General features: G+C 45.4%; 1 protein-coding gene across 1 annotated transcript in view; it reads right to left on the bottom strand.

Annotated features, from left to right (window-relative positions):
* The window catches only part of LOC140425484 (collagen alpha-6(VI) chain-like), a 210,699-nt gene that overhangs the window by 133,467 nt on the left and 63,526 nt on the right, over positions 1–13,706 (bottom strand). Inside the window, exons 11-13 of the mRNA XM_072509802.1 lie at positions 4,759–4,904; positions 4,401–4,493; positions 4,239–4,292 (exon numbers count right to left, since the gene is read on the bottom strand). Coding sequence (XP_072365903.1) covers positions 4,239–4,292; positions 4,401–4,493; positions 4,759–4,904 — 293 coding nt within the window. The remainder of the gene's footprint in view (positions 1–4,238; positions 4,293–4,400; positions 4,494–4,758; positions 4,905–13,706) is intronic.

Genomic DNA, 13,706 nt, shown 5'->3' with positions numbered 1-13,706 from the left:
ATCCTATTCATGTATTTGTCAAGATGTCCCTTAAACGTCACTATCGTCCCTGCTTCCCCCAGCTTCTCCAGCAGTGAATTACAGGCACCCACTACCCTCTGTGTAAAAAGCTTCCCTCTCAGATCTCCTCTAAACGTTGCCCCTCACACCTTAAACCTATGTCCCCTAGTAATTGACTCTTACAACTTGGGAAAAAGCTCTGACTGTCCACTCTGTCCATGCCCTTCATCATTTTGTAGACTTCTGTCAGGTCACCTCTTAACCTCCGTTGTTCCAGTGAGAACAAACCAACTTTAGCCACCCTCTCCTCATCTCTAATGCCCTCCATACCAGGTGAACCTCTTCTGTACCCTCTCCAAAGCCTGCCTATTCTTTTGGCAGTGTGGCGACCAGAACTGAACACTATATTCAAGTGTTGCCTAACCAACATTCTATACAGCTGCAGCATGACTTGCCAATTTTTATACTCAGTGCCCCAGCCAATGAAGGCAAGCATGCCATATGCCTTCTTGACTACCTTCTCCACCTGCATTGCAACTTTTAGCGACTTGTGCACCTATGCACCCAGGTCCCTCTGCTTGTCAATATCCTTCAGGGTTCTGCCATTTACTGTATATCTTCCAAAATGTATTACCTCACATTTGTCCAGATTAAACTGCACCTGCCATCTCTCTGCCCAAGACGCTAACTGATCTATATCCTGCTGTATCCCCTGACAGTCCTCATCACTATCTGCAATTCCATCAACCTTTGTATTGTCTGCAAACTTACTCATCAGACCAGTTACATCTTCCTCCAAATCATTTATATATACTACAAATAGCAAAGGCCCCAGCAATGATCAATGTGGAACACCACTAGTCACAACCCTCCATTCAGAAAGCACCCTCCCACTGCTCCCCTCTGTATTCTACGACTGAGCCAGTTCTGTATCCATCTTGGCAGCTCACTCTGATCCCATGTGACTTCACCTTCTGCACCAGTCTGCATGAGGGACCTTGTCAAAGGCCTTACTGAAGTCCATGTAGACAACATCCACTGCCTTACCTTCATCAACCATCTTCGCCACTTCTCGAAAACTCAATCAAGTTAGTGAGACACCACCTTCCCTTCACAAAATCATGCTGCCTCTTGCTAATATGTCCACTTCCTTCCAAATAGGAGTAAATCCTATCTCGTAGAATCACCTCCAATAATTTCCCTACCACTGATGTAAGGCTTGTAATTTCCTGGATTATCCTTGCTACCCTTCTTGAACAAAGGAACATTAGCTATTCTCCAGTCCTCTGGGACATCACCTGTAGCTAGTGAGGATACAAAGATTTCTCTCAAGGCCCCAGCAATTTCCTCTCTTGTCTCCTTCGGTATTCTGGGTGGATCCCATCAGGCCCTGTGGACCTATTTACCATAATGTTAATCAAGACACGCAACACCTCTTCCTTTTTGATCTCAATGTGACCCAGGCTATCTACACACCCTTCCCCAGACTCATCATCCACCGAGTGCTTCTCTTTGGTGAATACTGATGCAAAGTACTCATTTAGTGCCTTGCACATTTCTTCTGGCTCCACACGTGGATTCCCTTTGCTGTCCTTGAATGGGCCAGCCCTTTCCCTGGCTATGCTCTTGCTCTTTACATATGAATAAAAAGCTTTGGGATTTTCCGTAATCCTATTTGCCAATTGCCTTTCGTGGTCCCATTTAGCCCTCCTGACTCCTTGCTTAAGTTCCTTCCTACTTTCCTTATATTCCTCATGGGCTTTGTCTGTTCCCAGCCTTCTAGCCCTTACAAATGCTTCATTTTTCTTTTGGACAAGGCTCACAATATCCCTCGTTATCCAAAGTTCTCGAAACATGCCATACTTATCCTACTTCCTCACAGTAACATGCCGGTCCTGAATTCCTTCAACTGATATTTGAAAGCCTCCACATGCCAGATATTGATTCACCCTCAAACATCCGCCCCCAATCTAGATTCTTCAGTTCCTTCCTAATATTGAGCTTTCCCCCAATTCAGCACCTTCACCTGAGCACTTATCTTTATCCAACAGTACCTTAAAACTTACTGAATTATGGTCACTCTTCCCGAAATGCTCCCCTACTGAAACTTCGATAACCTGGCTGGGCTCATTCCCCAATACCAAGTCCAGTACGGCCCCTTCCCTAGTTGAAATATTTGTTTATAGAAGCCCTCCTGGATGCTCCTTACAAACTTTGCGGCATCCAAGCCCCTAGCACTAAATGAGTCCCAGTTAATATAGGGGAAGTTAAAACTCCCCTTTTGCCTGGTCAAGGCCTCACTGGGGAGGACATTAGTTCCCAGGCGCCAGGAGAATTCCATGCAGACATTTTTAAATGAGCCGAATATGCTGATCTGAATCACGCCCATAACAGAGATCCAGATCGCCATGTCTCGATAGGTACAGTGGTATCAAGTGTCCTTGCGATATTCATTGACCTCATCGCAACACCAAGTTGGGCATGGCGAAGCTGGTAAATCGTGCTCAATATTGTAACAATTTACCCTGTGGTGAGAAACTCTCCTCCTGACTTCCCAAAGCCTGTCAGATACCTACAAGGCACAATTCCCGAATGGGATGGAATCCTCCCCACTTGGTGAGATGAGTGCAGCTCCAAGAAAATGCCGGGCAGCACGGAAGCATAGTGGTTAGCACAATTGCTTCACAGCTCCAGGGTCCCAGGTTCAATTTCCGGCTTGGGTCACTGTCTGTGTGAAGTCTGCACGTTCTCCCCGTGTGTGCGCGGGTTTCCTCCGGGAGCTCCGGTTTACTCCCACAGTCCAAAGATGTGCAGGTTAGGTGGATTGGCCATGATAAACTGCCCTTAGTATCCAAAATTGCCCTGAATGTTGGGTGGGGCTACTGGGAAATGGAGATAGGGTGGAGGGGTGCTCTTTCAAAAGAGCCGGTGCAGACTCGATGGGCCGAATGGCCTGCTTTGCAAATTCTATGAAAATCAAGAAACTGACTGGCATCCTATTTGATTGGCACCTCATTCACAAATATTCACTCCCTTCACTTCCAACACATAGTGGCAGCAGTGTGTACCATCTACAAGGTGCAGTGTAGGAATTCACCAAACCTCCTTCAAACCATCTTTCACATCATCTTTCAAACCCATGGCCATTACCATCCTGCACGACAAGAGCAGCTGATGTATGGGGACACCACCACCTATAACCTTCTCTCCAAGACAGTCACTATCCTGACTTGGAAATATTTCACCGTTCCTTCACTGTTGCTGGTTCAAAATCCTGGTACTCCTTCCCAAACAGCACTGTGGATGTACCTACGATACATGGACTGCAATGGTTTAAGAAGGCAGCTCACCATTACCTTCTCAAAGGCAATTAAGGATGGGCATTAAATGCTGTCTAGCCAGCGGCATCCACATCCAATAAATTAATTTTTTAAAAGGTCAAGTCTTATTTGGGCTTTTAGAATAACCGTGGAGTAGCTCAAATTCTAAACGCAAAAATCCATGCAAATTTCACCAAATCATAAATTCACTCCAGCATTTTTTTCCTGCAAGGACCTCTCTGTTACTGCCAATGATCAAGTTGCTGCACTAGGTCCCTACCTTTTAAAACAAGAAGCCCCTTCCAAGGTCTAAGTCAGGAACCCACGACATACAGAAAATCTAATTTTAAGAAATAGAGGTCGTAACAAATGCTGTGTGCTCGCCAATAGTTAATTCAAAAACATAGCTGAAGATGCCTTAGGAAGTAAGGGTTAAATCATATTTGAGTGCCAGGAAGAACACTATGAAAATAACCTGGGGATCTTGCACACTGCACTCGCCCGTCCTCCATGATCATAGCAGCTCGCCCATCCTGGACACTCCGTGCTGTTGGGCTGGCAGTCACAAACGCGCCCAATAGCGAAGGCCCGTAGCCAGCGGGTTGCCCATTTCGCGCCTGCAGCTCCCGGGTTCTATTCAAATGAGGCCTGTGCCCCCAGCCTCTTTGTCCAGGAAACAGGTCGGCTACCCAGAAGTTAAAATCGACCGGCCTTAACCTACATTTAATCAGTCTGCAGTTTAAGGAACCGTGTATTAGAGTCTTCCAGTAATTCAAAGTCACAGCATTGGTTTCTCCTCTGTGAGAAGTCAAAATTCTCTTTGATCTGCTGCATGGTAAATGCCACAGGCCCTAGAGACAAACAAAAGCAGCAGCACTTCACGTCATGTAAATGAGTAGTTCAAAAGTACCAACTTACCAATCCTCCTTCTTCACCTAGGTAGCCTTGAAATCCCTTCACACCTGGGTGCCCCTAAAATAGCATCAACACATCTATTAAGTAATTACTTTGCTTTCTAAATCTCAATGAATAATTATGTATCATGAAACTGTTAAAAATGCAGATATATTTTTAATTTACCCTTAGCCCTTTGATCCCTTGCAAACCAAGCAGCCCTGGTTCTCCTAAGCATGTGCAAAGGGCTTGACAGCACTTTGTTTCCATAGCTCCGCTCTGCAAACAAAACATTTTAATGTTTTTAATAGCGGGACACACTGTGCGACGAGATTCTCAATATATTGAAGTCACTGAACAGCATATTCTTCATCAGGTTTAATTACATATTATTTGAATTAAGAACAATCCCCAACAACAAAATAACCAGATTTCACACTCAAGTGTCACTGAATGTAATGGGCCATTTTGTTTTAAATTCCAATTGTTTTCAGAAAAGGCAACAGAAGATCGATCCTCTCTCACTTTTCTCAACATCACTTACTATTTGTTTAACCAAAGCGTTTTCAATATCGTCCATTTCAATTGATAGCTGTTGTTTGTATCCAAATCCCGTTCCAACGTCAACGTACTGAATCGCATCAACATCATCAGCATTTTCCAGAGCCACCGTGATGATTCTATTGATTCCTGGAATTATAAAATCTTCATTTATTATCACACATTTATTATGGGTAACTTAGTAACATTGCAGATTCGATGTTGGCAGCATTTGTTAAATGGCGGGGAGAAATATCAAGCGAGATTATGAAAGAAGGTGCAGCAGTTTCCCTGAATAGAAATACAGGGCTACATTTTATATGCCCCTAAGGGGAGTGTTACAGGCAGTGGGGGTTTGTTTGCCCATGCCACAACCTTCCTACCCATCCCTGAGCCTACCACAACAATACGGGCAATGGGTGGTTGCCAGGAGTCAGCAGAAATTGTTACGAAGCTCACTGACCCAGATAATATGGTGCGCTTGCCACAGAATGTTTGGACTTGGCAGCCAGCAGGAACAAGTAGCCCAATTCTCTACCTGACACAGTATGTTTGGACTTGGCAGCCAGCAGGAACAGGTTGTTAGACGTTTAGCTGCTGATGTATAAAGAGTCAAAGGCACTGCTCCTTTTACAAACACCTTTATTTCACTTTAACAGACTCTGTACTGAACTATATCGTCGCATCACCTGACACAAAGGCCACCTGAGTCCTCTTTACATATCAGTGTCAATCATTGGATACTTAACATAAATGAGACAACTAATTGGAATGTCTCTTAACCCATTACTTAACAGTCTCCCCTTCCTTGGAGAAAAAAAAATTGGGCGAAAACAAAATTATAAGAAACTCAAAAACACACACGCAATTTCCCTCCTTTTTTTGAGGAAGAAAAAAAAGGCCACAGAAACAGGCGTCCTTCATGAACAATATCCAAAAGTTTCTGTGAGTGAGCCCCTCTTTTTGTAAAACAGTCTGACAATTGATAATGACTGTCGACCCATTTAATTTTTGCTATTTCCCCTCTGTCCAACATCTGCTTCAAATTTGCGATGTCTATCCTTAACGTTTTTTCATTGACACTTTTTATAGAGTGCACATTTTCCCACAGGGATTTATTGTCAATGTGACATTCAATAGGTATATTACTCAAATCCCCTAATCCCAAAATTTCTGTCAATATCTGAGATATATAAAAGGCCATATCCACCGCCTCTACAAGGCTTAACGTCTCAGCAGCCAAAGTGCTTTTGACCACTCTCCTTATTTTCTTTGTTTCCCACACAAGAGGACAACATTTACCATTGTTCCCCGAAAAGAAAATTATAAAACCTCCTGCGCTTGAATCCCCATCACATAAATTTGCTTAGGACGCATCACTATAAACTGTAAGTTTCAAGTGCCTAAGGTCACCTGAAACCAGGAACCTCAAAACACACTCCTGCATTTTTCGTATGGCCAACGCTTTATTTGCTCTTATTATGTCTTCCACTTCGGGATCATTTATTTTGTACTCAACTCTAAGACATCAAACTCATGTCCGGTCTAGTCTGTCTACCTAACCAATTCAGTTGCCCAATTAAACTTTGTAGTTGCTCTTTATCCATCTTTGAAACCATTGCGTCTTTGTGTGAAATCCGGCCACGGATAATTGCTATTGGGCTGATGCTTTCCAAATAAGATTGCTGTTGTAAAGTTGCCCCTAACTTAGTCTGTCCGATTTTCAGTCCAATGTATTTAAATGAACCGGAAGCCTGACTTCCAACCCTGAACTCTTTCCTCAAACCAGTGATTACAATAGCTTTGAAATCAAGGCCGGGATTCTCCCGCAATCGGTGGGGCGGCCCATACCGGTGCCTAAGAGTGGCGTGAACCACTCCAGCGTCGGGTTGCCCGGAAGGTGCGGAATCCTCCGCACTTCCGGGGGCTAGGCCACGCTGGAGGGGTTGGCGCCGTGCCAACCAGCGCTGAAGGGCCTCTGCCGGCCGGTGCGAGTTGGCGCATGTGCAGAACCGCTGGCGTGTTTCTTGCGCATGCACAGGGGGTTTCTTCTCCGCGCCCGCCATCGCGGAGCCTTATACAAGCCTGCGCGGAGGGAAAGAGTGCCCCCACGGCACAGGCCCGCCCGCAGATCGGTGGGCCCCGATCGCGGGCCAGGCCACCATGGCCCCCCCCCCCCCCGGGGCCGGATCCCCCCGCACCCCCCCCTCCAGAGAACCCCGCTAACTGCCCTCCAAGCCAGGTCCAGGCGGCATCGACCTTGTCTATTTCACGCTGGCGGGACTGGCCGAAAACAGGCGGCCGCTCGGCCCATCGGGGCCTGGGAAACTGCCGGGGGGGACCGCTGCCAATGGCCCCCGACCGCGCAGCACGATCCCTGCCCAAGAACCGGCGCCATAGAATTCGGCAGCTGGCGTCGGAGCAGGGGGGCGGGATTCCCACCGCCCCCCACCAATTCTCTGACCCGGGGGGGGGGTCGGAGAACCCCGCCCCACTAATCCCACAAAAAATCATCAACATGCATCATAAAGATGCCAGAAATATTCCCTTTATAGTGCCAGTAAAACATTGCCGGATCTGCTTTCAACTGGCAACAGCCTATCTTTAACAAAACTTACCTCACCGAAAAATACCAGACTCTAGACGCATCATTTAAACCATACACACCTTTGTTCAACTTCCAGAGTACCCCTTCTGTGTTAGCTGCCTCTTTAGGAGGACATGTCTCTCTGGAGCTGATGCCCCTGCAAAAAGGCAGCTTTTCTATCCATAGATTTGCATTCCCTTGCCTTTGTGGCTAATAGAGCCAAGAAGATCTTTAAAATAACCTTTCCTGCCGAAGGTGAATCTATCCTTAAATCCTGATCTTCTAAGTTTTCTTCAAATCCCCTTGCCACAAGCCTGGCCTTTGTCTTTTCAGTTCCATCCAGGAGAATCTTTACCGTGCAAATCCATCTGTGGGATAGAGCTCTTTGTCCCCTATCGGGTACCTCCGTATATACCCCAAATTCACTCCAACTATGCAGTTCTTGCTGTTTGGCATTTTTGATAACTTTCTCATCTAATTTATTGGAAGCCACCAAAATCTCATGTGCATGTGGGCTTCTACTCCTATTGGTATTTGTAGCCTTACTGATGTTCCGAGATCATGATAAACTACGTCCCCTCTCCCGCCTGGTGTCTCTTTCTGTACTGCTACTGCTTGATCTTTCCCTTCTGCTGTGGGATGTCCTTTCAATAGTTCTCGACCTCTTCCTGTGGACCTGTTCACTATCCGATGTACTATCTGAACTGGCACTGCGTTTCTGTGCCCTCCATTTTTGAACTTCGTGTTCCCAATCCATTGTCTTAATTCCTTCCCCTGAATGCTGTACATTCAACCAATGTTTATAATTTCCAGTGGCCTTCCCTGCTCTACTAATAACAGTTGCATCCTTCCATTGACTAGACCCTTCAGGAAAGTATGTCACGTTTGTACCAACATTTGGCAGTTGTCCTTTTGGAAAAATGGCCTGTTCTAATTCATCAGAAGTGTTGTGTTCCTCTCCAGAAACCTTGTCTATATCAGTTAACTGATCCTCATAGTTCTGTAACACGTGCGTACCAGATGACTCTGGTTCCTCGTCATGTCTGTTTGCTCTGTCCAAATTTGAAAATTTGTAATCTGTACCCATTATCCTTGATGAATGTACGCTAACAGTTTGATTGCCATGTTGTAAAATAATTGTTTTGCCATCTATGCCTATGGTCTCCCCTGGGCCTTTCCAGTCATTAAAGTTGTCTCTCTTGTAGTAAACTATGTCTCCTTGCTGAAAAACGGTATTTGATGGCCGTACATTATGTCATAAAGCTCTGCGAATTCTTTCAGAGACTTCTGCTTCCAAAAAAGCTTTTCTGCTGCCATGTAATGCATTTAAATGCTCAGCAAAGGCAGAGCTAATTGTAGTCCCTTCCCAAGCTGGAGGCTGGTCATCAAAAATGGACGGAATTTTAGGATTTCAAACACTAATTGATAGGGACTATAGCCCCCAACCATCTGCAATGAATTCTTTGCATGTACCACCCATGCTAAAGCTGAATTTAGCTTTCAGTTTGGTCTACCTGCCAACATTTTCCGGAGCATATCGTCTATTACTGCATGGTTTCTTTCACACACACCATTACTAAATGGACTTTCCGCAGCCGTATTCATAACTGTGATATTCACGTTTTCACACATATCCCTAAACTCATCATTAGCAAATGCTCCACCATTGTCCGTAAGGAATTTTGCCGGTGGGCCCATTCCTGTCCCTATCCATTTTTCCACGACTTGATCCAGAATTATTCTCTTTTCTTTACTTCGTACAATCGTTGATTGACTAAATCTGGTTGCTGAATCTACAAAATGCAAAATAAATATATTATTGGTTTTATCCCAGATCTTAAGATCCATGGCCAAAATAGCGTTAAAATCTCTGGCTTCCTACTGCCTACAAACTTCACAGCAATCACTAACCTGTTCTATCAGTTTAGTATAGTCTTCATCCCTTACCCCTGCATCCTTTAATAAACTTTTCAGCCTCCGAGGAGACGGATGTGCAAATGCCTATGCAGTTTTAATACAACAAGCTTTTTATCAGCGAAAGTCCCATTTTCAACCGCCATTAACACATCCTGAACAACTGTACTTGAAATGTTATTTGTCAGTAATGGAATACAATAGTGCCCCGGCTGTGTAAATTGTAAGTCCACCGTCTTTCCAAAAACTGTTGCCTTCTCCTTTTCCATATCCAGTTTCATGTGTGCTTTCTTCATCGACGGTCTGCTCAGAAACAAAGTTATCTCACTTGATACACCATCCGTCCAATGAAATGATTTATTCCAGCGATATTGCAAGGGATCACCACTCTTTTTAGCGACTTCAGAGTATTATCATCCCCAAACCTGAAACTTGTGGAACTTTCAAATTCCTTAACCTTGTTACGATTTTCAGCATTCAAGGAGTCCAGGTAACATTTTAACCAGTCAATTCCACACACAGTAGATGTGCAGCCACTGTCCAATACAGCACAATTAAAGGATTCTGCAACCAACACCCTCATTACTGGCATAAAACTGCTTGTTAATAGGACAATGCCTTCTTTCTGGTCACTATCTTTTCCCTCTTCTGACTCTTCCATGTCATGTGTCGCTTCAAACACTATTATAACGTGTTGGACAGTTGAAAGCATAATGGTATTGAGAGTCACAACAAAAACATCGATTTATCATACCCTGGGCATTTCTGGGCTTCATCTTCCTATTGTAGGTTCTAACTGGGTTTCTGTCTTCATAATTTCCGAGTCCTGATCTCCTTCTATAGTCTTGGAACCTGTTTGTAGCCGTACGATTTCACCATCCTGTTAATAGTATATCTTCCATATTCTGCTTTATCGCAGGCTGACTTATTTGGGTCATCAGAGCCATCGGAATCAAATGTTTCCCCAGAAACCTTTTTAAAGCTTCAATCATCTTATCGAATAAGGTATCCTTATCCGCAAACTGAACTCCTGTCAAAACCAGGAGCCTATCCATGTTGCTCACTCGAGCACAGTCAAGTAATTTAAAGGCCAACACAGACTGTGGAAATTCCAGGTTGTGTTTCTGCAGCCTTTTATATATTCAGCCAAATTCGATTATATATTCTTCCATGGAGAATTCCTTTATTTTTCGCAACCTATCAAAATCCGACCATGCTTCTTATGCATTTAACACGTCATCCTTTTTATAAATCTTATCCATATAACATAATAGATTCTCCAGACCTTCTTCTGAATCTAATTCTTCCAATTCCAGCTCAGAAAACACTTTGCTTTGGATTTTACTGTCATAAGGTAGAGAAAGAGCCAATGCCAAACCTTGTTTTCTCTTTCCCAAGGCAGTTACTTTAGTCCACATAACTACTACACTTCTCCATTGGTCATACGATCCCCTTTCAGAAAATAAGGGGTGGTAGTAATATCCAGCCATCTTTATCCTAGGTTCAGCCATATATCTTCATTATTTTCTTTTTTCTTCTCACTCACTCCTGGGTTTGGTCTGGAAAAGTTGTATTTTTCAACCCTTCACATTTGCACAGCAACCATCCTCTGCTACCATTTGTTAGACATTTAGCTGCTGTTGTATAACGAGTCAAAGGCACTGCTCCTTTTACAAACACCTTTATTTCACTTTAATAGACTCTGCACAAAACTATGTCTTCACATCACCTGACACAAAGGCCACCTGAAGCCCCTTTACATATCAATGTCAATTATTGGATACTTAACATAAATGAGACAACTAATTGGAATGTCTCTCAACCCATTACTTAACACAGGTAGCCCAATTTTCTACCTGACAAATGGGGGGAGGGGGGAGGGGGGAGGGGAGGAGAGGGGGGAGGGGGAGGAGAGGGGGGAGGGGGAGGGGGAGGAGGGGGAGGGGGAGGAGGGGGAGGGGGGAGGGGAGGGGAGGGGGAGGGGGAGGGGGGAGGGGGGAGGGGGAGGGGGGAGGGGGAGGGGGAGGGGGGAGGGGGAGGGGGGAGGGGGAGGGGGGAGGGGGAGGGGGGAAGGGGGGGAGGGAGGGGGGAGGGAGGGGGGGAGGGGGTGGGAGCAGGGCAGCTGGTTGATCTTTGGGGGCTGCCCTTTATGAACCAGAGGTGACCCCCATCAGATCAAACTCCACTTCTTGCTCACTCCCTCCTAGCCTTAAACACAACCCTCCCACCCCATGTCCCCTCACCGACCAAGTCAGACGACTCACCAGTCCCGTGGATCCCTGGGCCTTCTTACACCTCTTCTTACAATCCCGGCAGCAGCCACTAATGCACCCTTTGCACTGCTGGGACTGATGGAGCTGCCAACCAGTTAGTGAGGGGCAGAGGTCCGATAATGACCTTGATAATCCCGTACGTCTGCAGCGAGTTATGGCTGTGAGGTCAGCCTTCGTGGAGACATGACGTCCGGGGGGAGGAGCCATTGGCTCATTGGCTCCCCTACTTCCTTCAGCCCAAATATTTATCGTAAAATTAAAATCTTCTGAGATAACTGAATGGAAATTGTCTGTCTTTTCATTGATTTGCTTTGGCAGAGTGACCAAGAACAAAATGTTCGCGCAAAAAAAATCCAAAAACATTGGACTTTATCCAGCCAGTTTGCAATATAAACCGCATCATTTCTTACCGCTGCATTGTGTCTTCAGGCAAAATGGAGCCCTTAAGTTTACCCACCACCCATCAACCAACAAAAACTGCTAGCAACTAGCAAAGTATTTTCTCTGAGCTGATCCTGCCAATGAGATTCTCCTGCTCAGTTGTAAAAGCCTCTTCATTGAAATTTACTAATTGCTTTTTAAAAATTCAAATGCCGTTTATCCACTGCAATTAGAATCTCAAAAAACACATTTTACTCTCAATAAACTGGTGTTTGCTCAATCATGTTATGATTTTCCATGTCCCCTGTTAACACATTCCTAATAATAGATGTGTGCATTTTCCCGAATATAGATGTCAGGCTAACTGTGCCATAGTTTGCTGTCTTCTCTCTCCCTCTTTTGTTACATTTGTTACATTCTAGAGCATTCTAGACTTTAAGGAATTTTGGAAAATCAAAACCGAAACAACATTGGGTGTGATTCGCTCATTTTGGGCGTGATTTACCAGCTGTTCACGCTGGCAGGAAATTCCGGTCCCAAGCTTGCGCACGGATTCCCCGGTAATGAGGAGTGCTGTTACCGTGAAATCCCGTTGACACCAGTGGGACCGGTAATCATGTGACTGAAAAACACGCGGCGGGGCGGTCGGTAAATCCCGCCGTTTGATTCTAAGTGCTCCTGCCTGTGGGAAAACTGGAGTGTTTGTCACTGGTGCTTGGCGCACTGCTCGGGTGACATTAAAAACTATTTTTGGGAGGGGCGGATTTTCCGCTGGACTTGAGAGGGACGGGATCCAAACTCAATGACTTGTCCCGCTCCTCAGCAAATGGGGCACCACGTTTAATGGGTGTTGTGATCTCAGAATAATCTTTCAGCCCTCACCCTGCCCACCCCCCAATCACTGGAAAGGCCCCTCCCTAATTGCTAGCAAAGCCCCCCCCCCCCAACATGAGTGACACCCCATTACGGGCTTGCCAAGTATCCCCCCTTAAGGGCCCCCTTCAAGTCCCTCCCACCTTCAGCCCCCTCAAGTCCCCCTTCATTCCTACCTCCCCCTCAGTATCCCCTTCAAGTCCCTCCCCATTAATCCCTCCCTCAGACCCACCCGACAGGCCACACCCCTTGGTAGTGCTACCCTGGTACCTTGGACCAAGCAGGTGCAAGGAGGGGAGCACTCTCCTAACATTTGCCTCCAGGGCACAGTGGATGGGTCTTTCAGGGGAGGTGGGGATCGGGGCGGGGGGGGGGGGGGGGGGGCTGGTTGGGCTGGGCTGGAAGGTCTCAGGTTGGGTGTCTTTCCTGGGATGGCGGTCGTTTGGCAAGTCTCCCCTCTGTAGCTCTGAAAATCATTGATCTGTCTTCCAGCATGTCAAGTTTTAGTTTAAAGTCTTCTCTCTTATGTGTTGGAACCCTTTAACATCTCTCCTAGCATATCAAATTAAAAGATCTGTTTTCTGAAAATAAAAGTCTTTGCTCTGTAGGTTTCAAACCTTTGATGTCTCTCCTATCATGTCAAATTCAAACATTTGTCAGAAGAAGGTGAATGTGTTCCCTCTGTACCTGTAAAACCTTTTAACACTCTCCTAGTATGGCAATGTAAGATCTGTCAGATAATGGTGAAAGTCTTCTCTCTGTAACTTTAAAACCTTTAAACTCTCTCCCAGCATGTCAACATCAATGATCTGTCCGATTAACATAAAAATCTTCCCTTTAATGTGGTGGAAACCTTTGAAGTACTTTTTTCATAGTCAACGTCATTCATTATTACTTTTTCCAATCCTCTGTGTATGCTTCGAG

Source organism: Scyliorhinus torazame, chromosome 6 (assembly GCF_047496885.1).
Source record: "Scyliorhinus torazame isolate Kashiwa2021f chromosome 6, sScyTor2.1, whole genome shotgun sequence".
Taxonomy (NCBI): Eukaryota; Metazoa; Chordata; class Chondrichthyes; order Carcharhiniformes; family Scyliorhinidae; genus Scyliorhinus; species Scyliorhinus torazame.
Note: the sequence above shows the minus strand (reverse complement) of the source record. Positions and strands in the feature narration are given on the sequence as shown.